The sequence below is a fragment of the Rhodamnia argentea genome, chromosome 4 (assembly GCF_020921035.1).
Source record: "Rhodamnia argentea isolate NSW1041297 chromosome 4, ASM2092103v1, whole genome shotgun sequence".
In the NCBI taxonomy this organism is placed as follows: Eukaryota; Viridiplantae; Streptophyta; class Magnoliopsida; order Myrtales; family Myrtaceae; genus Rhodamnia; species Rhodamnia argentea.
The window spans coordinates 21,120,709-21,143,031 of record NC_063153.1 but is presented as its reverse complement, the minus strand read 5'-3'; the positions used below and the strand labels follow the sequence as shown (position 1 = coordinate 21,143,031).

General features: G+C 43.1%; 1 protein-coding gene and 1 pseudogene across 1 annotated transcript; both read left to right on the top strand.

Annotated features, from left to right (window-relative positions):
* The first annotated feature begins 648 nt into the window (after positions 1–648).
* On the top strand, positions 649–12,163 carry LOC125314847 (annotated as a pseudogene).
* A 2,392-nt stretch (positions 12,164–14,555) lies between these two features.
* Positions 14,556–15,468, top strand: LOC115740935. The gene is made up of 2 exons (XM_030674586.1): positions 14,556–14,813; positions 14,878–15,468. Exons 1-2 carry the CDS (start codon positions 14,556–14,558, stop codon positions 15,466–15,468), a joined length of 849 nt encoding a protein of 282 aa, XP_030530446.1.
* The last annotated feature ends 6,855 nt before the right edge of the window (positions 15,469–22,323 follow it).

Below are 22,323 nucleotides of genomic sequence, written 5' to 3'. Positions count from 1 at the left end.
TTGCACCCAAAACACAATAATTCAATCATAAATAAACGCTAATCATCAAGACAGAGGTTTTACATGCTCTGATATCAAATGTTAGACATTCTAAAGACTGAATGTCCCGATTATACGTTGTCAAACAAAATCACGTATAATCATAATCGAATGCGGAAACATAACGAATCTTTACTCACCTCCGGCCATTGATGAAGACGATTGACAAATCGATGAAGACGATTGACAAATCGAAATTTGCGGAGCGATGAACGATCGTCGATGGATGCTTCTAGCCAATTGCCCTCTCTATGCGATGGTGTGTCTTTTTTTTTATTTTATGGAAACGTATGTTCTATATGTACGTTAGAATAAAACCTGACGATAGAGGGTTTGGCTTAGATGACCCTTTTAAATTCTCCCCTTCGCACCCCTTCGGATAACGTCGTCCATCAAGACGTTATCGTAACTTTTGGGCGTCGTGACTCTTGGGTGAGCACAATTATCACTCAAATTAACGCGATCAATAAACGTTAATGAAATAATCAGATGTAAGATCGCATTATCTATAAAATATTATAACAAAAATATCTACCAATCGATTTTAGGACTTCATCAAGCCTAACGTGAAGGTTTTGACTTGGTGACAATATATATTCAAGCCCCTGAATGGAGGAGTCAGCATTCCGAAACTCCCATTTTAGAGAACCGAACACGGAGTCTGAACTCTACCAAGCCGCCATGAAAGGAAACGTGCCTTCTTTGCTTGAGTTGCTTAAAAAAGATGAGCTGCTTCTCAATCGAATCATGACTGGGAATCACACCGAGACTCCTCTGCACATCGCAGCCATGCTCCGACACATGGAATTCGTGGAAGAGGTCCTAGCTCGGAAGGCCGAGTTGGCAAGAAAGCAAGATTCTCAAAGATCTACGCCTCTTCATCTCGTGGCAGCAAAAGGGTACCTTAACATAGTGCTAAGCTTGTTAAAAGCCAGTCCTGAAATATGTTCTGTCCGTGACAAATACGAAAGAAACCCTCTTCACGTCGTTGCCATGAAAGGCCATGTGGATGTGTTGGATTTCTTGGTTCGAGCATGACCTCGTCGTCGAACATGGCCAGACGATCCTGCATTTGTGCGTGAAGCATAACAGACCTGAATCTTTGAAGCTTTTGATTGATATCTTGGGTGATGATCAGTTCATCAATCGACGGGTGAATATGGGGACGCTATCTTGCATTTGGCTGCTGCAGATAGACAAACTAAGGTATGCTCATTCAACCAAGCTTCTATACTAGTCAAATTCAATGAGCTTATCAATAAAAAAGGCGGATTTAGGGTGGGAATATGACGTAAGTAGTCCATAAACTTTAACCCAATATACAATGTCATATTTCAACTTTTAATTTCTTTGATGCGATCCTTGAATAATTCATAAGTGTTCGATCTAATCCCTAAACTTTCAATTTTATTCCATACAGCCCCTCAACTTTTCATAACAAGGTCAAATAAGTCATTCAACACTATTTACAAGTAGAAATCAAGAAAATTAAAATATCTATTTACTTTTTTGGTCTTTAAAAATATCACTATAGTTCCATTTAAGTGTATTTTAGCCTGTGATATCTATAAGAGTAGAAATGCTAGAGTTATATCCAATACATAATCCCGTCAACTCTAAAATAAGCATTTTCATAAGAGAACTTGTATATCTATATATTTTTAGTATTTATATCAATATAAATCTCATTCCTAATTTTTTAGATGGATTAAAAATTTCAAGTTTTTCAGCTTTGTGTTTTCTCAATAGATTTAGTGAAAATTGTATAATGAAATAAAAATAATAGGAATATCAACACGATACAACTCTAAATGAGGTTCTACTTTTTCTATTATAGATATCATAAGTTAAAATATGTCTAAAAAGACGTATTGTCCTATTTATACATGTCAAAAAGGCGAAAAAGTAATAAAAAGATAGTCATATATTTGTTGATTTTGGAAATGGATTGAAATGATTTTTTTTCCTAAAATTCAAGCAATAGTGTAATTATGAAAACTTTTGACTTTCTTTCATGATTGAAAGTTTAGGGACTAAATTGAATATTTAGGAATAGTTCAAAGACCACATTGAACAAATCAAAAGTTCAAGAATGACATTGCACATTAGGCCAAAGATAAGAGACTATGTATTATTTTCCCCTTCTAGGATATGTGAGTGTCCTAAAAAATTGCGGAAGCTAAAAGGTATCTATCTATAAATCCCCGCAGGTTATGATATTTGGAAAAGAAGTAGATGGTCTATATAATTAACTACAACTTTACACTTCTCGATATTTTCATGGTAATTTTATCTAGATTAGAAGGAACATAAAACTAGACATAGCAGAAGAGATTCAACAAGGGATGGATTTCCCTTGTGAAGGTGTCAAATAGTAGTTACAAAAACTACATGATTGAAAGAACACTGGTTCCAGGGTAAATCTTGAAATGTATGTAACTGTTGTTAATTCTCTGCAGACTATGGTCTTCCCGATTAATAAAGCAGTAAGCTCGAACATTACGAACTCCGGAGGTTTCACAGCACTCAGCCTATTAGCACAAGGCGAAAGCGTGGGAAGGGCCTCAGAGATTAAGGTTCATGGTCCTCAAACTTTAGGGAATCACGACCCATTCGGACAACCACTCTATGTGAACAACATGGTCACCTGATGCAGATGATATTAGTAGTGCGTTTCTGAATCGATTGGACCGATAGAAATTCAATCCGAATGCGAAAAAGTATTGCGACTAGAACCAGCGGACTGGGTGGACGACGTCGGATCGAGCTCAAATTCGGCCGTCTGGAGCGAAACGGCATCCCGATCAATACTCACTGTCTTTAGCTGTGACTAATGATGGATTTTGGCAATTCGGGGTCGTCTAGATGGAGATTTCTATTGTTTTAGTATTTTTCGGATTTAATTTTATTTTAGTGGCACTTTTGTAATTTTCGTGTTAGGATTAGGGTTAACACCCTATAAAAGGTGTTTATGACATTTTTAAGAGGAGATTATTGTTATTGTTTTTTGGTAGTCCAGGATCCACCAGCCCCACTGGGTTTTGCCCGGTGTCTTGCCCGGGGGCCAACCGGTGACTATACCTAGAGGGGGACTAGCCCAGCAACCCACCGCCGGGTCCCCCCACTTAAATCACGGAGCGCGGTCATGAGTTTTGAACCCTAAAGGAGATTTCTCTCTTAAGTAAGGATTTGCTTGTTATCTTCTTTGAACGCTGCGTTAGGTGGTATCAGAGCCTGTGGTGATTGGCGGTAGTCTTCGTGACGATGCTCGTGAGACCGGAGCCCTAATCCTTGGGGACGACGCACCGCAACGTTTGGAACAACGTTTAATAGAACGCATGGATCAACGATTTGATCAAAGCCTTCATCATTTTGAAGAGCGATTTGACGAGATAGCATATCGATTCGAAGGTCTCGACGTTGATGTGAATCGGAATCGGCGGCATGGTAAAAGGACAGGTGCAGATTTTACTCGCGGCGACCCTATCGATAGGCCTGTTCCTATCCGCAGGCAGAATAACCCTATATATTCAAAGAGTTTGGAAGGGGAGAACGAATTTTTGGATGAAGAACGTGCTGATTATGCAAATAGAAATCATTATGGAGGAATTCGAAGGGGACGTTACGATGATCGTGATAGAAGAGATGGCCGACGACGTTATGACGATCGTGAAGGTAACGACTTTAAACTAAAAGTCGATATCCCTTATTTTAATGGAGGTCTGGGAATATAAGAATTTTTAGATTGGGTTGCTAATATAGATAAATTCTTTGATTATATGGAGATCCCTAGTGAGAAAAGGGTGCGATTAGTAGCCCGTAAATTGATGGGGGTGCTTCTACATGGTGGAAGAGATTGTAGAATAGGAGAGAGCAAGAAGGAAAAGAAAGGGTTCGAACTTGGCAGAGGATGAGGAGACTGCTGAAGTAGGAGTTCCTTCCTCCCGATTATGAGCATATAATGTTCTAGCAATACCAACGTTGCCGGCGGGGCAACCGGACTGTACATGAGTATATGACAAAATTTATGAGATTGGCGGAGAGGAATAATCCGTCGGAGACGGAGGGACAATAGGTGGCCGATTATCTCGATGGGTTGAAACCCTTCATATGAGATAAGATTGGAGTGTAATTCCTGCAAAATTTATCTAAAGAAAAAAACATGGCGATGAAAGCAAAATTGATGTAGCAAGAGAGGGGAAAAAGAGACTACGAAAATTATCGAGGTAGCAGTTCGAATAGTTCGATAAAAAAGGGCAGTTTCAACAACCGATATAACCCGGGGAGAAGTCAAGAAGATAAGGCGGTAGAAAAGCGCCATATGAACGAGCCGAGGGATAAGAGAACACCAATACAGAAAACTAGGAACCCTAACCCTTATGCTAAACTAGCGACGATAAGATGCTACGGGGGTAATCAGCCTAGGCACAAATCTAATGAATGCCCTTAGAGAAAGACAATCAATGTGACAGCAAGAGAAGAGGAGGAAGATGGATATTGTTGTGAACCGGATGGTGATAAAGAAAGTTTTGAAGATGAGGAAGAGGAGGAAGTAAATTGTGTGGTGCGCAGGATGATGTTAGCCCCAAAATAGGAGGTTGATTCACAATGCCATTAATTATTTCGAACTAGATGCACCATTTTGGGAAAGTTCTTTGTTGTTGTCATTGATAGTGGAAGCATGGAGAACATTATCGAGAAGGAGGCAGTGAAGAAGCTGAAAATATCCGTGGAGAAGCATCCTAACCCATATATGTTAGGATGGATTAAATCTAAAGCGGAAAACATTCAAGTGAAAGAGCGATGTAAAATTCCATTGTCCATTGGAAAATATCACGGTGAGTTGTATTGTGATGTGGTAGACATGGATGTATGTCACGTGTTGTTTGAGAAGCTGTGGCAATTTGATGTAGATGCTCGGTATTCGGGGAGGAGCAATCGGTATAATCTCGTGAAGGATGGAGTGAAATATACATCGCTACCCATGAAGAACAAAGGAAAGTAGATCGCATGAAGTAATTTCCTTACCGTTACAAGGAAATTTGAAGCTAAAATTAGAGAGACTCGACAAATTCACGCGCTGGTAGTGAAATAAGCAAACGAGATAGAGGGTGAATTACAAGTGGGGGAGTAGCCCGAAGTAGTTAGGCCTTTATTGAGAGAATTTAGTGAACTAATGCCTAAAGAGATTCCATATGGGTTATCTCATATGCGCGATATTCAGCACCATATAGACTTAATTCCTAGTGCTAGTTTGCCTAATTTACCACACTATAGGATGAATCCTAAGGAGAGTGAGGTGCTGAAAGAGAAGGTTGAGGAGTTATCGCGAATGGGGCACATTCTGAACAGCATGAGCCCATGTGTTGTTCCCGCTTTGTTAACTCCTAAGAAAGATGGGAGTTGGAGAATGTGTGTAGATAGCAGAGCCATCAACAAGATAACCGTCGGCCACAAGTTTCTAATTCCGAGATTTGATGACATGCTGGATAGGTTGCATGGAGCTAAGTGGATTTCGAAGCTGGATTTGAGGAACAGATCCGGAGGAGGCTAATAAGAAGTATAAGGCAGCCACGGATAAACACGGATGAAAGCGGGTGTTTGGAATAGGTGATTAGGTCATGGTATTTCTTCGTAAGGAGCGGTTACCAACCGAACCTTACAACAAATTGCAGCAGAAGAAGTACCGGCCTTACATCGTCAACAGGAAAATCAACGATAATGCTTATGTTATAGACCTTCCACGTAGCATGGGTATATCCAATACTTTCAATGTTGTTGATTTGTCGTAGTTTCATGAGTCCACCGAACCGATGTATTCGGATTCTGATTCTAACTCTAGGACGAGCTTTCCTCAAGTGGAGGAGAATAATGCTGAAGATATTAGTAGTATGTTTCTGGATCGATTGGACCGATAGAAATCCAATCGGAAGGCGAAATGGTATTGCGACTAGAACCGATGGATCGGGTTGACGACATTGGATCGAGCTCAAATTCGGCCGTTTGAAGAGAAACGGCGTCCCGATCAATACTCACTGCTTTTGGCTATGACTAATGATGGATTTTAGCGATTCAGGATCGTCTAAATGGAGATTTCTATTTTTTTAGTATTTTTCGGATTTAATTTTATTTTAGTGGCACTTTTGTAATTTTCATGTTAGGATTAGGGTTAACACCCTATAAAAGGTGTTTGTGACGTTTTTGAGAGGATATTATTATTATTATTATTATTATTATTATTAGACTTTTCGAGATTTCTCTCTTAAGCAAGGATTTGCTTGTTATTTTCGCTGAACGCTGCGTCATCACCGTCTTCCAACCACTTGTAAGGGAAGAGGACGAAAGGGAAAGAAAGAGAGAGTGGCAAAATGGTATGCATAAGACGCTAATGGTTGTAGCAATATTGCTAGCTACCATGGCATTCCAAGCTAGTATCACCCTGCCCGGCGGCCTTTGGTAGGAAGATTTCGAAGGCAAAGAAAACCATACCGCGGGCGAGTCCATAATGGCGGACGAGTACGCGCTCCCTTACAAAAGATTCGTAACATGTAACACGATAAGCTTCGTCACATTGCTTAGTGTTGATATAATAACGCGGAAACACTAACGGATCTTGCAAATAAGTCAATGCGAAATCACTAGAGAAATTACGAGAAACAATAAATGACACCAGATATTTACGTGGTTCGGTTCGAGATTGGTACCTACATCCATGGAGAGAGCCAACAATATAATTCACTATAATCAAAGAGTCAGATTTACAATCGCTCATGCACTCAAGTGTTTCCCGCACCTAAATTAAGCCCAAAACAAACCCACAAGTATTATCTTATAGTCTCTCACGGAGAAATCACTCAGAAAGCTCACAGAGAAAAATTCGATAATTATCTTGTTTGCTCTACGTACGGCTAAATCAAGAACGTCACCTTCGTCCTAGAGAGACCTTCACTGTTCGCCCTTCAAGTTGCGACCAAAAGATCTCAATCAAACAACCAACGAAGTCGTCGTTCTTCTTGTGCGATTCAAGAACCCACGGTTCTCTCGCGTCCACTATTCGTGCGGCAGCTTTTCGCTAGAGGAGACTCCTCTTCTTTTTGTTCCCTGTTCGTGCCCTTTTAAGGAGTCAAAGAAAACAACAACTTTGACTAGTTAACTGGGACCCACGAATTGCCTCAATATATCTGTGCCCTTATAACTTCTCTATATTCAACCTTTTGATAAGAAGAGTCCAACGTGCAGTACCTTGGCAAGGAAAGTCAATCTCGGTTGGGTTTTCCTTTATTTGGTCAAACTCTGCACATATCAAGTCCACGTCTTGATTTGCAAAAGATTTTCTTATCTTTTTCTTTAACAAACCAATAAACATCCGCAAACGGTTTAAACTCGAGACATTATCTAACAATATCCACCTTGGCTCGATGTTTAATGCCAAGTTATAGTGCTCATTATCCATCCTGCTCTCCCAACGCCCCCGCGGGCTCTTACTCTCCACAGACGTGCATCAAGCTCAAGCAGAACTTGAACTTGTTTAGAGAAATGAAGTCGGTCCACATGTCCACAGGATTATCCACTGCTTGAAACTTATTCACAGCTACATCCTCTCTTGACATGCTATATCTAATGCAGAAATTTCGGTTACCAATGAACTCGATTCTCCAGTGATATCTCCGACTTTTACCGAACACCACATCAACTGAATGTCCTATGTCAACATCACCGATCAAGTCATTAGACCACACCGCCTCTTCAACTTTTTCTGTTGTTACCATGTTTCCGGTCTCGGTCGTCAACGAGACCATAATATCTCCCAATGACGCCTTCCAACTCATAGTACAACCGACAAAAGTAAAGGCATAGCTGCTCAGAAGTCGACCATCTTTCGGGTTCCTTGTGTGACCCAGGTTCACAAACCTAGTTACAGCCACACTACTTGAACTACATTCTCCAAAATATACCCCAACGTCTGTCATCCCCAATAAAATTAGGAGAATCCACTTCACATCATCACAATGTATATCCGGATTAATCGTATACATTTTCCCAACTATATGTGATAGATCAAGCCTAGTACTATCCATGGTATAATTCGGATAACCAACGGTACTAGCATGTGAAGCATGAGACAATTGCTCCACCTCCATCCAAGTACACCGTGACAAACTAGATAATTTATAATATGCAGCAAGTGGGGTACTTACAGAATTTCTTCTAGCAGTCTCTCTCTGCATCACCGTACCAGAAGCTGTCTCTATTGCACCCAAATTATCTATTTTAATATCTGCATACAACTGTCGCTCTATCTCATCTACTTCCGCTGACCACCTCGAAGCTTCATCAACTATGACCTCGGAACAACCGTTAACTACTATGGAAGCTAGCGACTCTGCAGACTTTGTCACATCTGTTGTACTCTGAACATCTCTAGGCTCTACCCGAAGCTCCACCTGTTTCTGAACACCGTCCGCATCTTTCTCCTCAATTGATCCCTTACTCCTCTTCGGAAGCAGAGCAGATTCATCAAAAGTAATATCACCGTTGAACATAAAACCGGGTGAATCTTTCACAATGCACCACAGCCTGTATCCCTTCACCCCATGTGCATAGCCTAGGAATATGCACTTCCTTGCCCTCGACTCCAGCGCGCCATCACTCACACGAGTATAAGTAGGACAACCAAACACTCTCGGTTCGGTGTAATTAGCAGGCTTACCCGACCACGTTTCCTCGGGAATTTTCCAATCAACTTCCGGTGATGGTGATCCGTTGACTAACCAACGAGCGGTATTAATTGCTTCAGCCCGTAAATCTTCATCTAATCCAGCATTGGAGAGTAAAGAGCGAGCTCTCTCCAATAAATTTCTGTTCATCGGTTCAGCAACTCCAAACAGCTGTGGTGTATCGGCAATAGTGTGATGTCTCACTATGCCTTCCTCTACGCAAAACAAACTAAGCTCATCCGAACGGAATTCTAGCCCTTTATCGGTTCTCGGGCACATGATCTTTCTTCCTATCCGCTTTTCGATCATCGCCTTCCATGACTTGAACCGACCAAGCACCTCACTCTTGTGCTTAAGAAGACAAATCCAGACTTTTCTTAAAACGTCATCAACTAAGGACAATATATATCTGGCACCTCCCTTAGACGAAACTGGAGAGGGTCCCCATAAGTCCGAGTGTATGCAACCTACAATCTCCGAGGTCCGGTGAACTGTCGCACCGAACTTCACTCTCCGCCGACTACCGATGTCATAGTGATAACAGAAATCCAGCTTCTCAATTTGATGACCTCCTAGTAGGCCCCTCCGACTCATAATAACCATCTCCTTCACACTCACGTGTCCAAGTCTCATATGTCATAACCGTGTTGTATCCTCACCCGAAGTATCGGAGAATCTAGCAGACGAGCCAATCACTGTCTTTCCCTGGAGTAGATATAACCCTCAGCCTATCTTTCCTTGCATCATAGTAAGAACACCTCAAGAGACCTTTATAACTCCACCTTCAGCAGAAATCCGGTATCCGAACCTATCAAGAGCACTCAACGAGATAAGGTTCTTTCTCGGTTCCAGTACATGCCTCACATCTATCAACGCTCGCACCACTCCATTGTGCATTTTAATCTGAACTGTTCCGATCCCCACTACTTCACAAACAGCACCGTTTCCCATAAGCACCTTACCACCCTCCGTGCACCGATAGGTAGTAAACCGGTGTCTATGAGAAGTCACATGATAAGAACATCCAGAATCAAGCACCCATTCATCCCCCGATGAACTCGTGGCAACCGTTAACACAACATCGGCATCACTAGAACTACTATCAGCTATGGTAACAATATTACCATCACTGCGAGACTCCACCTTAACTCCTTTACTCTTGTACTTCGGACAAGCTCTCCTATAATGCCCTATCTCATTACGGTGATAACATCGACGGTTCCGAACATTGGACCTCGATTTAGAACGGCTCTTCCATCTGTTACTTCTAAACTCTCTCTGTTCATCTCTACCACGAATGAACAAACCTTGCGCACTACCTTGCGTCAAGTTATCTTCTCGTAACTTCTTTTGCCACTCCTTAGATAATAGAGCAGACTTTACCTCTTCCAAGGTAATCGTAGTACGCCCCGCAGATAATGAATCCATAAAATGCTCAAAAGAATCTGGTAGAGATGCTAACAACATCATACCTTGTTTCTCATCGTGCAAGGCCTCGTTGACGTTCTTCAAGTCCATCATGAGTTTGTTAAACTCATCTAAGTGGCCTCTGATAGATGTGCCTTCAGCCATTCGAAACTGAAACATCCTCTTCAGCATATACAAGCGATTGTTCAAACCCTTCATAACATAGAGTGCCTGAAGTTTAGCCTACAATGCTGCGGCATCCTTCTCATCAGCTATCTCTATCAACACCTCATCCGATAGGTGCAACATGATTATACTTCTCGCCTTCTTCATTAACATGTCCTTGTCGACATCATTCATGTTTTCGGGTAACTTATCATTGCCCTCTAATGCTTCAGCTAAACCTTGAGTCGTTAATAATGCCTCCATCTTGAGACTCCATAACCCAAAGTTATTCCTCCGGTTAAACTTCTCAATCTCAAATTTCGCTCCAGACATAATTACAATAACAGAATTTCTTGACAATGATCAGACAAGCAAAAGCCCTAAATCAACTGTAGAAACTCTAACCTGGCTCTGATACCAATTGTTGATATAATAACGCGGAAACACTAACGGATCTTGCAAATAAGTCAATGTGAAATCACCAGAGAAATTACGAGAAACCAGATATTTACGTGGTTCGGTCCAAGATCGGTACCTACATCCACGGGGAGAGCCAGCAATATAATTCACTATAATCGAAGAGTCAGATTTACAATTGCTCATGCACTCAAGTGTTTCCCGCACCTAAATTAAGCCGAAAACAAACCCACAAGTATTATCTTACAGTCTCTCACGGAGAAATCACTCAGAAAGCTCACAGAGAAAAATTCGATAATTATCTTGTTTGCTCTACGTACGGCTAAATCAAGAACGTCACCTTCATCCTAGAGAGACCTTCACTGTTCGCCCTTCAAGTTGCGACCAAAAGATCTCAATCAAACAACCAACGAAGTCGTCGTTCTTCTTGTGCGATTCAAGAACCCACGGTTCTCTCGCGTCCACTATTCGTGCGGCAGCTTTCTGCTAGAGGAGTCTCCTCTTCTTTTTGTTCCCTGTTCGTGCCCTTTTAAGGAGTCAAAGAAAACAACAACTTTGACTAATTAACTGGGACCCACGAATTGCCTCAATATATCTGTGCCCTTATAACTTCTCTATATTTAACCTTTTCATAAGAAGAGTCCAACGTGCAGTACCTTGGCAAGGAAAGTCAATCTCAGTTGGGTTTTCCTTTATTTGGTCAAACTCCGCACATATCAAGTCAATGTCTTGATTTGCAAAAGATTTTCTTATTTTTTTCTTTAACAAACCGATAAACATCCGCAAACAGTTTAAACTCGATACATTATCTAACACTTAGCATCATTATGCTTCTCATAAGTGGTCTTCCTCTAAAGCAGCGCCGGATCACCACGTGGATTGCGATGCTGACTCTGTGGGTTGCGATAACATTCCCGGGGGCGACTTATGCCATCTCCATATATGTCTTCACACCAGCAACCGAACTAGATACTTTTGATAGAACAGTTGGAGGTGCGGTGCTGGCATGGGTTGGGTTGATGGCTCTTCTTTTCCTATGCCATCTTGTTCCCTTAATCCTGAAATTGGTACGCAAAGTCCTGAAATTCCTCCGCAGAGCTTCGACAGAACGCAGGCCGGAGTTGCAAGTGGGTTCGTCCCAGAAGAAGCGCCCTGAGCCCTAAGGCCATGCAAGAGGAGACGCTATAACGGTAAGTGTTTGTTCAGGGTTCCGATCAGACAACTTACCAACTTAGCTACAATGCATTTGAGTATTCATGCGTGTGTGTATGTGCTAGCGAAAACAATAAATGTTTTATGTGTGTTGAATCCATGTAAAAGATGGAGTTTAGATGTATAATGGATGGTTTTTTCATTTGATTGGATTTAAAGTCCAAAAGTCTCAGCCATGGGATCAATTTTAATTGTGTAGCCTAAACATGTTAAAGCGGCAATTTATTGACACTTAAGGAAGTTTGTTCCCGTTGAATTGTAAGTTTTAATATTAATTAAGGAAAATCAAGACAATCAAAAGGACTGTTACTTATGGATACGATCCACTATTTACGAGGATTTACAAAGAATCGGGAAATAGAAAGTAAAGTTTAGGTTGCTTACATTTTTCAATGAAAGTTACGATCATTAAGACTTTTGAGCTTAGGGTAACTTCAGATAATTTATAAACAAGTGATTATGTTAAAAAATTGTTGATGTTAAAATTTTTTCTAGATTTTACTTGTCGATTAATCCACAAATTTGTTAGACAAGGTTGCTTAATCCACAGATTTTACTTGAAAATTTCTCTTTCAACCAAACTAATTTCTCTATGAGTAAAAACTAACAATAAATTTAAAACATAGTACCATTAACATACTTGAGATTCCCAAAAGAAAAAATAAAAAGAAAAACATGTGATATCATAATTATGGCAATTAGATTCTACATAGAAATAGAAAAACTAAAAAAAAAAAGAAAAGTAAATAAGTTTGGGCCACCACGTTAAATTGCAATTAAATAATTAATGGCGATTTTTCCTTTTTAGCGAATAAAATGGCAATTCATCTTCATGAAATATCTATCTAAGAAATGGTTCAAGAAATTCGATCCATTATTAAAAGATATGTCAAAAAATAAAACGCCGTTTGCCCCTCATTATTTAAAGATTTGATGTAGTTGTATTTGTTCTTTTCAACATGTTTATTACATTTAAAGAAGACCAAAAAGACGTCCTCAAGTATTGGTAATTCGTCGCAACTAGGCTTCTTTGTTCGATACTAGACATAAGGTTAGAAAGATGAATGGCTACTGCTCAGAATTAAAACAAAAATTGAACGAAAGTTCTTTTTTTTTGTCCGTCTTATCTGTAACTCTCTTTTCTTTGAATTTTACTCTGTCTTTTTGTATAGTGTAGGAGTCGAATCCCACACCTATGATGCTACCGTTGCCATTCTCCAATCTCTTTACTAGTAAAGCCGCATGCCTATTAGTTAAGAGTTTCTAAATAGCCATGAAATTGTAGAAGAGGGGCAAATGATGAGCATAATCAAATACTTGCACCTTGAATTGGTCTACAAGTTTTGAGTTTGGCTTTATTAAAATAGTCGCGGGAGGAGTTATTAGAGCCAACTAAACTATTTTGCTAATGAATTCTAAAGGTCCACAAGTGAGTTTTTTTTTTTGGCTGGCTGATCATAATTAAATAGTGTCGGACTTTCACTTTGTAATGATCTAGGCCGAGGACAACTAATAAGTCTGATTTGGCCGGCAAAAGAAAAATCAATATGTCTGCCTCACTGATTACTAATTATTCGCCTTGGTCATTAGTATGCTGCAAAGTCTTGGTCGTTGTTATTACATATTCCTGGAAGGTAACCCGGATGGAACCTTCGGATGGTGACATTCTCTCGGAGGTTAAGAATCAATAATTGCCTTTTAAAAATAGGTTGCGGATAATGACAGAGGAATTGGCTATTTAATTAAATTAACTAACGTGAAAGCACAACAACTATGTTAAAGAACAAAATTAGGTACGAAGACAACTTTAGTGTATGGATGTACTTACGCAATACCATCATTAGGTAATAATAATAATAATAATAAACAACTTTATTATTATTAAGTGTCATCTCCTCGAGCCGGTTTGATATTTTCTGACGTTTAACATGTTTCTCCCGAAATGCAGCCAATATTTGAAAGATGGCGGGAACTTAATGCAATTGTGATAGAAAAGGCAAACAAACAAAATGAAGAGTATCAAAATTATTCACCTCCATCTTCTTGGAAGTTATATAGAATGACTTCTCTAACATGTAATTTTCAGTTTTCTTTTCCCCAATTTGGATAAGGTAGCCAACTTTTCTGCTGGCATCTGCATCATGGATTGGGACAATCATCCCAAGAGGTCCAGGGTATGATGCTCTTTCACAAAGTTCAATTAATACGGTCTGTTTATTCCGCGAAAAAAGTTCAATTGCTCGGCAAGATCAGCCAGCAGGGTGAGATTTTCTGGGTGAAGGTGAGGAGAGGCGACCACGTGATTAAGCTCTGGGCATGCATCGCGCCTCTGAAGGGCTCGATGCTCCAGAGGAAGCTCACAATAAAAGCCGCCACAGACGATTGACCTGTGGTGGTTCTAGGGGATTTAACGCTGGAACAATGTACTGAATTGCAAGGTAACATTTGCCTTTCTTCCTAAATCTGTCTTGGCAATTGTCCTGATAGGGAATCATGGCCACTAGATATATATACCTCATAGAACATTCATTTGAACAAGCGCGGGTCGTGTATTGTGCAAAGCGATAAGATGAGGACTTTTCATCTGACGATGCAGAAATGAGCAGGCGGGTGGTGAACGTGGAAGCCAGAGGATTCAAGAAGAAAGGAGTGAGATACGACTGGAAGACGAAAGTCGGGACCTACTTGCCTGACCAGCGGTCTCCGGTAGTTAGCTCCATTCTGTTTATGCCCCTGCCAGGTGAACACACCGTCGAGGCCACTACAACCCGGTCCATGGCCTGGTTCTCTGCAGCAGTTTCCTCAGGAATTCCCCTCATCTTTGTCAACATCCAAACCGAACAGATCATCACGTTGGTAAGTTCTCTCTTCCATTAAAATTCTTCGTGAAGCTCTTGAGATCTATTCATGATTTTAACAGCTTCATGTCAATGTAGCTTCTAATTCCTGGCATGGCGAGTATATTAATTCCTGTCTTTCTTTCACTAAGGGCAAGAATATCCCCACAGGAAAAGAAATTAGTTTGCGGAAGCGCCATAACCAGACAATAACTGTCCAAATGGTTCATGGGATAAGATTATGGTTTTTACCGGGAATCATGGAGGTTTCGGTAGAATTAGTCACCGAACCGGAAGAAACACGGTTCAGAATGGACATCAAACGAACCGAAGAGGTAATCAGTCAAAAAATCATAGGACAACATTCTATGGCTCATAGTCTTGAAGAAATTGATCCGGCTTGTTCCCCCGGGCGGGGCTTCATCTGCATCTTCTCCGTGACCAAAGGATCGGCAGCCGACCGCGCCGGGCTTGGACGCATCCACGAGGAGGCCAATGCAGCGGGCCACCTGCTTGCGGTCTCGAGATTAGAAGGCAAAACCCTACTGCCTTCAAATGTGTGCTCTGTAGGGCTAATACACTGCTGCAGGCAAGGCGACATCGGGGAAGTCCTCACCGCGGCCATGGACACGATGGATAGGATCAAAATCCACATCATGGGATGGCCCAACTAATCGCGCCCTAATACATCGACACCGATGGGCGCGGCGTTTCTCCATCCTCCTAATGTACATTGCTCAACTCCTCCATTGTTAAAAAATGAAAGCCAACATAAATGGATTACTCGGCCAACAAATTCTTCGCCCATGTCAGGCGAGGAAGAATCGAAACATTCTCAAGAATTCTTTGCCATGTTTTGTGAATGCAGTTGATCCGAGTATGTAACATGCCTAGTTTTGTCACATGACTTGGTTTTCTTGCTCTTTGTTTCTGGGAAGCAGCTTAACAGGTCAAATTAATTCGGACAAATTTGGCTTTCCCTTCTCCAACTTATTTGGCGGTCGTAACTTCAAACGAAAATTGATCTCTGCGTAGAAACACACGACAATCATAAAGGCACATTGGTTTTCGAACAAAAAAGGGCAACCAAATGTAAAGCAAGACTGCTGCTTGCTCATTGTGCTTAAATTATTTGCTAGATCGAAATCATTTGCGACTATTTTGGTAGGAAGACGAATTGTAAATGCACTTATGACACTATTGCTCATTTCAAGCATCTTCCTCAAGCATTAGGTGATGTGCAGGTTCAGATAAGATTATAACAGAAGCGTTTGAAGTTGACATGCTGTGTCTAGGGAATTCAGGGATACACCAGCGGACCGTTGGTGACACTGTTTGCATTTGGTCTATGTAGGTCAAGACCACACGTTCATACATGTCCATATTTGAAATAAGAGGGAAGGAAAGATGTCGATGTATCTTCGATTGCTCGGCAAAAGCACCTTAGGAAATTATGGTCGTTGATCTTGGCCAATCATGTCTAACATTGTGAAGGTCTTGGACTATGGCACTTGGTGCATCAGTTAAGAGTCTAATATCAGTACATAATTCTTCAGAAGAATCTTCAATTCTGATATAGGAGATTCATCCTCACAGGAACTCGAAAAACCGTTCCCTTACATGACATCCCTGGGACCTTTGGATGATCCAGGCCACATATTTGCAGATAAGAATAAGGGTGATGCAGAATGCAGATGATTGATTCTTTGAATGTTATGTCACTGTAATAAGCAACTCAGAATAAGGGTGATACCAGAAACTTTCAGAAAGAGAGTTGCTTTTCTCAAAAAATTGTCTGGTGCGAGAGAAGCGACGATCAAGAAGATAGTGATGGCTTCCTTCAGGGCAAACAAATTAAAATTCGATTGGACGAAAACAGAAATTTGAAGAAGAATTGTGAGTTTCTTCATCTAAATTTGTGAACCATTTGTACCACTTAGGCCTTCCACGACTGATCAAATCAATCGGAAACTTACCATACTTCCAATCTTTGAAATTTGATTGAAGAAAGAGAAGATCAACTCTCTTTGGAGGAATAGTGGAGGCATTGTGACGCCTGGGAAATTCAAATCATGTAATTTGCCCGAATTCAATAAAAAGGGAGAAAATTGAATTTTAGTTGGTGCAAATTTTGGATCAAAAGGACGAAAGTGACAAATTTTGGACGAGTCCCGAAATGTCGTTCGATTTCGATTGGGTCTTGAAATCGTGGTCGTTGCGACTTAGGATTTCTAATCCTCGCGCCTAGACCTTTTTCGGACCGAGCCTAGCCCGTGAAAATCCAAATTTTATTCCCAATCGGTTGAGCCAAAAATCCGATCAGTCCCGATTTATCAAAAGACCGTTTCGCCCTTGGATATTATGCGTGTGAGACAAAAACCATTAATTTGAAGAGATGGGTGGGCCCCACTTTTGGTCAATTCAGCCCAACCACCATTCAAACCCCAGTCAACTCAGCCTTCTCTCTCCTCCCTCTCCTCTCTCTCTCTCTCTCCCTCACATCTGCTCCCCATCTCCTCTGCACTCGCGTGAACACCCCTTCCCCCATCACCGAACCATCTTCTTCCTTGGCGGTTTTTGTCGAACCATCACCTCCATCCACCACCTTACTCCTCGGTCCACTGCTCCTCGCCGCCGCCACCACCATCCAGGCCGGTGTTCATCACCGCCGAATAGCCCACAGAAGCCCCGGCGTACCTGCTCTGTTTCGGGTTCAGTGGGCTGCTCAAGCTGCCCGGCCGCCCCGCGCCTCTTTCGATCGCCATCAGCCACCCGACATCTTCCCCTCGACCCTCAACCTCCGTCCGACAGCAGCGTACCTCGTCGGACCGCCGCGAACAGCTCCAGAATAGAAGTGAAGCTGCCGTTCCCTGTTTTCCGTCGTCCGAGCTACGGTCGCTGTTTTGGCCTCTCCGCCGCCTTCTGCCGGTCGCCGATTACCCCCAACAACCATCTTAGACCCCGCATCATCCCCCAAGGTCATCGGAAGTCAATCACCGCCGTTGAGCTCGGATTGAGCCCCGATTGGACCTCCCTTGTTCTGCCCGAATCCCCTGTTTCTGCGCTGCGGTTCTGTCCGCCGCTGTTTCGCCGCCTCCGGTCGTCCTTTGCTGCCCCCAGCTAGTCCTAAAGGTCGTCCTTGACCTGTAGGTGTGTGACGCCCGGGAAATTCCGACTTTGTAAATTGCCCGAATTCAATAAAAAGGAAGAAATTGAATTTTAGTCGGCGCAAATTTTTGGATCGCAAGGACATAAGTGACGATTTTTGGACGAGTCGCGAAATGTCGTTCGATTTCGATTGGGTCTCGAAATCATGGTCATCGCGACTAAGGATTTTTCATTCGTTGCGCCTAAACTTTTCCCGGACCGAACCTAGCCCGTAGAAATTCAAATTTTATTCCCAAGCGGTTGAGCCAAAAATCCGATCAGTCCCGATTTGTCAAATTACCGAATTTCCCTCAATAATACACATAAGACAAGATATTTAAAATATCTTGTGGACCCCATCTTCAGTCAATCCTCAGCCACCCACCAGTCAATGCCCACGTGACTTTCTCTCTCTCCCCCTCTTCTTCTCTTCTTCTTCTTCCTCTTTTCTTCTTTGGTTTTGCAACGCTACTCCCTTCACCCGACGCCTTCTGCTGCTGTGTTTCGCCGACCCACCACCTCCAGCCACTTCCTCCGACAACCGGCCTCCTCCGCTACCTCACCGCCTCCACCTCCGGCCGCCGCAGAACCGCCGGGAAGCCCAGAACAGCCCCGACGCCGGACTGCTCTGTTTCGCGTCCGTGGGCTGCCCGGGCCGCTCCAGCCGCTCCGCACCACTTCCGACCACCATCCACCACCACATCACCTTCCCTTCGACCTCCAGACTTCGACCCACCGCGGTGCACCGCCTCGAACCGCCGCGAACAGCCTCGGAACAGATTTGAAACCCGTCTGCCCTGTTTCCGTCGCCTGAGTTGCAGCTGCTGTTCCGGCCGTCTCCGCCGCCTTCCGCCGCTCACCACCGCCACCGACGACCTCCTTAGAGTCCTATCTCGTCCCTCGGAGCTTGTGGTGGCCGGCCGCCGCTCGTAGAGCCTGATTTGAGCCCCGATCGGACCTCCCCTGTTCTGCTCGTTTTCCTCTGTTTCTGTGCCGGTTTCTGCACCACCGCTGTTCGGCCGCTTCCGTCCGCTATCCGTCGCCCCCAGCTGGTCCCGAAGGTCGTCCTCGACCTGTAGGTGAGTCCCCCAGCCTTCCCCAGCCTCGCCTCAGCCCGTGAGATCGATTTTCCCCCCAAATTCAGCCCGGTTTCCCCTGTTTTACCTCTGTTAATTCTGTTTTTCAGCTTCCGTCGCTCGCCGGACCTCCAATCGCTGAGCTGCTACCGTTTGCAGCGATTTCACCGCCGAACTCGTCACTGTTTTCGGCCGTGAACAGTGCCGCCGGAACAGTGCCGCGGTGAACAGTGTTTCAGGCGTGAACAGTGTTTCCGGCGTGAATAGTGATTTCGGCCCCGGCCTCAAAAATCGTGTCCGACCCGACCTCGACCACCGTTTTTGGTGAGTTGACCCTAATCCTTGGTTATGGCTCTAATTGCGCCTAGGATTAGTTATCTAGTCGGTAAGGAATTTAGGTAGATTTGATTATGGTCGGATTAGTTAGAAACCCGGTTTAGGGTAAATGACCATAATCGATTAAATTAGAATTGTTTGTGGCTAATTGGTGTTAGACGAATTTGACTGTATGTTGTGATTTGATCGCGAGCGAGCGATAGGTTAAGGACGAGCGATCGATTGACGATTTTAAATCAAATTGGCTAATTAATGACTTTGGCACGAAATTGAGCCCTTATGTGGCTTAATTGAATTGGTTTATTCGTGTTGAACCGATGACTTTGTTTGGGCGAATCGCCACGTTGAAATGTTGATTTGAGTATCTTGGATGCTCGTTGAGTGAATTGGTGTCCGCTTGGGAATTAATTGTTCTGTGTATCTTTGCGGTGTCTATTCGGTAGTCCGCATGTGCATATGACCGTGTGCAAGATCAAAGACATATTTTAGCATGAAAATGGCCTTGGGGCCGAGTCTTTGAGCACGTTTATGTGAGCATCCGGCCTAAATCAAAGAGAATAAATTGATTGATGTGTCGGGTATGTTGTATGGTCATATGACGGAACGATGATGGGTTTTCCTGGCAAGTTCGTATGTACACATAGTACACACCGTACCATTTTTATGGAACCACACGACTTGCCAGAAGCACGATAATTCATACCCCGTATGGTACGTACGGTTTTAAGGGATTATCGGATGCCGGTCGCAGCTTGTGATGGACCGAAGCCCCGTATAGGGATGCCTACTTGCCGTGCCGTGCGGGGTGCACTGGATACACCGCTTGTAGTAGCCGTTGCCGAGAGGGAAAAAGGAACGTAGCCCGGTCCTGCCGGAAGAATGCGGGATCGCATTAATTGTGAGAGTCGATCACGCCGGTCGCGTGGATCCTCATCATTGTGGCGCCAAGAGCGCGATCATCGTTAATAAATGGACTTGTGTGGTGTCCAGTGCATACTTGTGAGTGTGATGCGTGTTCGCTTGATTGTCCGATGTGGCTGTTGGGTTGAGTCAAGCATTGCATTATGTGTAGCTGAAGGCTGGTAAGTATGCATGTGGGTGATTATTGCCGTGTGATATGATGGCTGGATATATGTCTATATCGTGATTTTTATAATCCTCGTGTTTAGGAGGTTCTGGTGAATCGGTGTCCTAACCGAGCTTAGGCTTGATTCACCGAGATTTATATCTCGGCCCGTTGTGGGAACCACTTTCGGGTCCCAAGTGATGGAGCTTTATGGATACCAAGGCCAAGTTATGAGAGTAGTCTTTTGGAGTAGATGAGAAGTTAACCTTATTGACCTGGTAACCTTTTGAGGTCTTAGTGAGCCGCCCCGAAGTATGGGGTTGTATATGTTTCTGTAGCTCGGTAGGGTTAAGACTCATCTGCTGTCTTGTAACCGTACATGTCACCTTTTGACTATCTACCTCGGTATGTATCTCCCGCTACGCTATCCCCGTTTGTTTATATATTGTCCGGGAGTAAACCGTTTCCGCATGCGTATATAATTGAAAGGTCGATAACGCGCCTGGGACGTTATCCTTCGTGACCTCGTGGCGATTTGGTAGGGATGTCGCGGGCTCGAGAGTCGGGGCGTGACAAGGTGAGTCCCCCAGCCTTCCCCAGCCTTGCCTCGATCCATGAGATCGAATTTCCCTCAACTCAGCTCCGATTTTCCTGTTTTTACTCTGTTGGTTCTATTTTCCAGCCTCCGCCGCTCGCCGGATCTCCAGTCATTGAGCTGCTGCCGTTTGCAACGATCTCACCGCCAAGCTCGTCACTGTTTCGATCGTGAATAGTATCGTCGGAACAGTACCGCTGGTGAATAGTGTTTTCGGCGTGAACAGTATTTTTCGACATGAATAGTGATTTTCGGCCTTGGCCTAAAAAATGGTGCCGACCCGACCTCGACCACCGTTTTTGGTGAGTTGACCCTAATCCTTGATTAGGGTGCTAATTGCGTCTAGGATTAGTTAGCTAGTCGGTAGGGCATTTAGGTAGATTTGACTATGGTCGGATTAGTTAGAAACCCGGTTTAGGGTAAATGGCCATAATCGATTAAATTAGAATTGTCTGTGGCTATTTGATGTTAGAAGAATTTGACTGTATGTTGTGATTTGATTGCGAGCGAGCGATAAGTTAAGGACGAGCGATCGATTGGCGATTATAAATCAAACTCGGCTAATCAATAACTCGGCATGAAATTGAACCTTTATGTGGCCTAATTGAATTGGTTTATTTGTATTGAATTGATGACCTTATTTGGGCGGACCGCCTTGTTGAAATGTTGATTTGAGTATCCTGATTGCTCGTTGAGTGAATTGACATTCGTTTGGGAGTTTATTGTCCCGTGTGTCTTTGCAGCGTCTATTTGGTAGTCTGCATATGCATATGACCATGTGCAAGATCAAAGACATATTTTAGCATGAAAATGACCTTGGGCCGAGTCTTTGAGCACGTTTATGTGAGCATCCGGCCTAAATCAAAAAGAATAAATTGATTGATGTGTCGGGTGTGCTGTATGGTCATATGAAGGAACGATGATGGGTTTTCCTGGCAAGTCCGTACTGTACACATAGTACACACCGTACCATTTTTATGGAACCACACGACTTGCCAGAAGCACGATAATTCATGCCCCATATGGTACGTACGGCTTTAAGGGATTATCGGATGGCGGCCGCTGCTCGTGATGGACTGAAGCCTCGTATAGGGATGCCTAATTGCCGTGCCATGTAGGGTGCACTGGATACACTGCTTGTAGTAGCCGTTGCCGAGAGGGAAAAGGAACATAGCCTGGTCTCGCTAAAAGAGTGCGTGATCGCATTAATTGTGAGAGTCGATCACGCCGATCGCGTGGATCCTCATCACTATGGCACCAAGGGCGTGATCATCGTTAATAAATGGACTTGTGTGGTGTCCAGTGCATA

Bases quoted from the DNA above. Each gene is read 5' to 3' on its own strand.
- LOC115740935 (XM_030674586.1), top strand. From the start codon at position 14,556: ATGAGCAGGCGGGTGGTGAACGTGGAAGCCAGAGGATTCAAGAAGAAA. The intron at 14,814-14,877 runs GTAAGTTCTCTC...TGATTTTAACAG, and splicing joins CCGAACAGATCATCACGTTG to CTTCATGTCAATGTAGCTTC.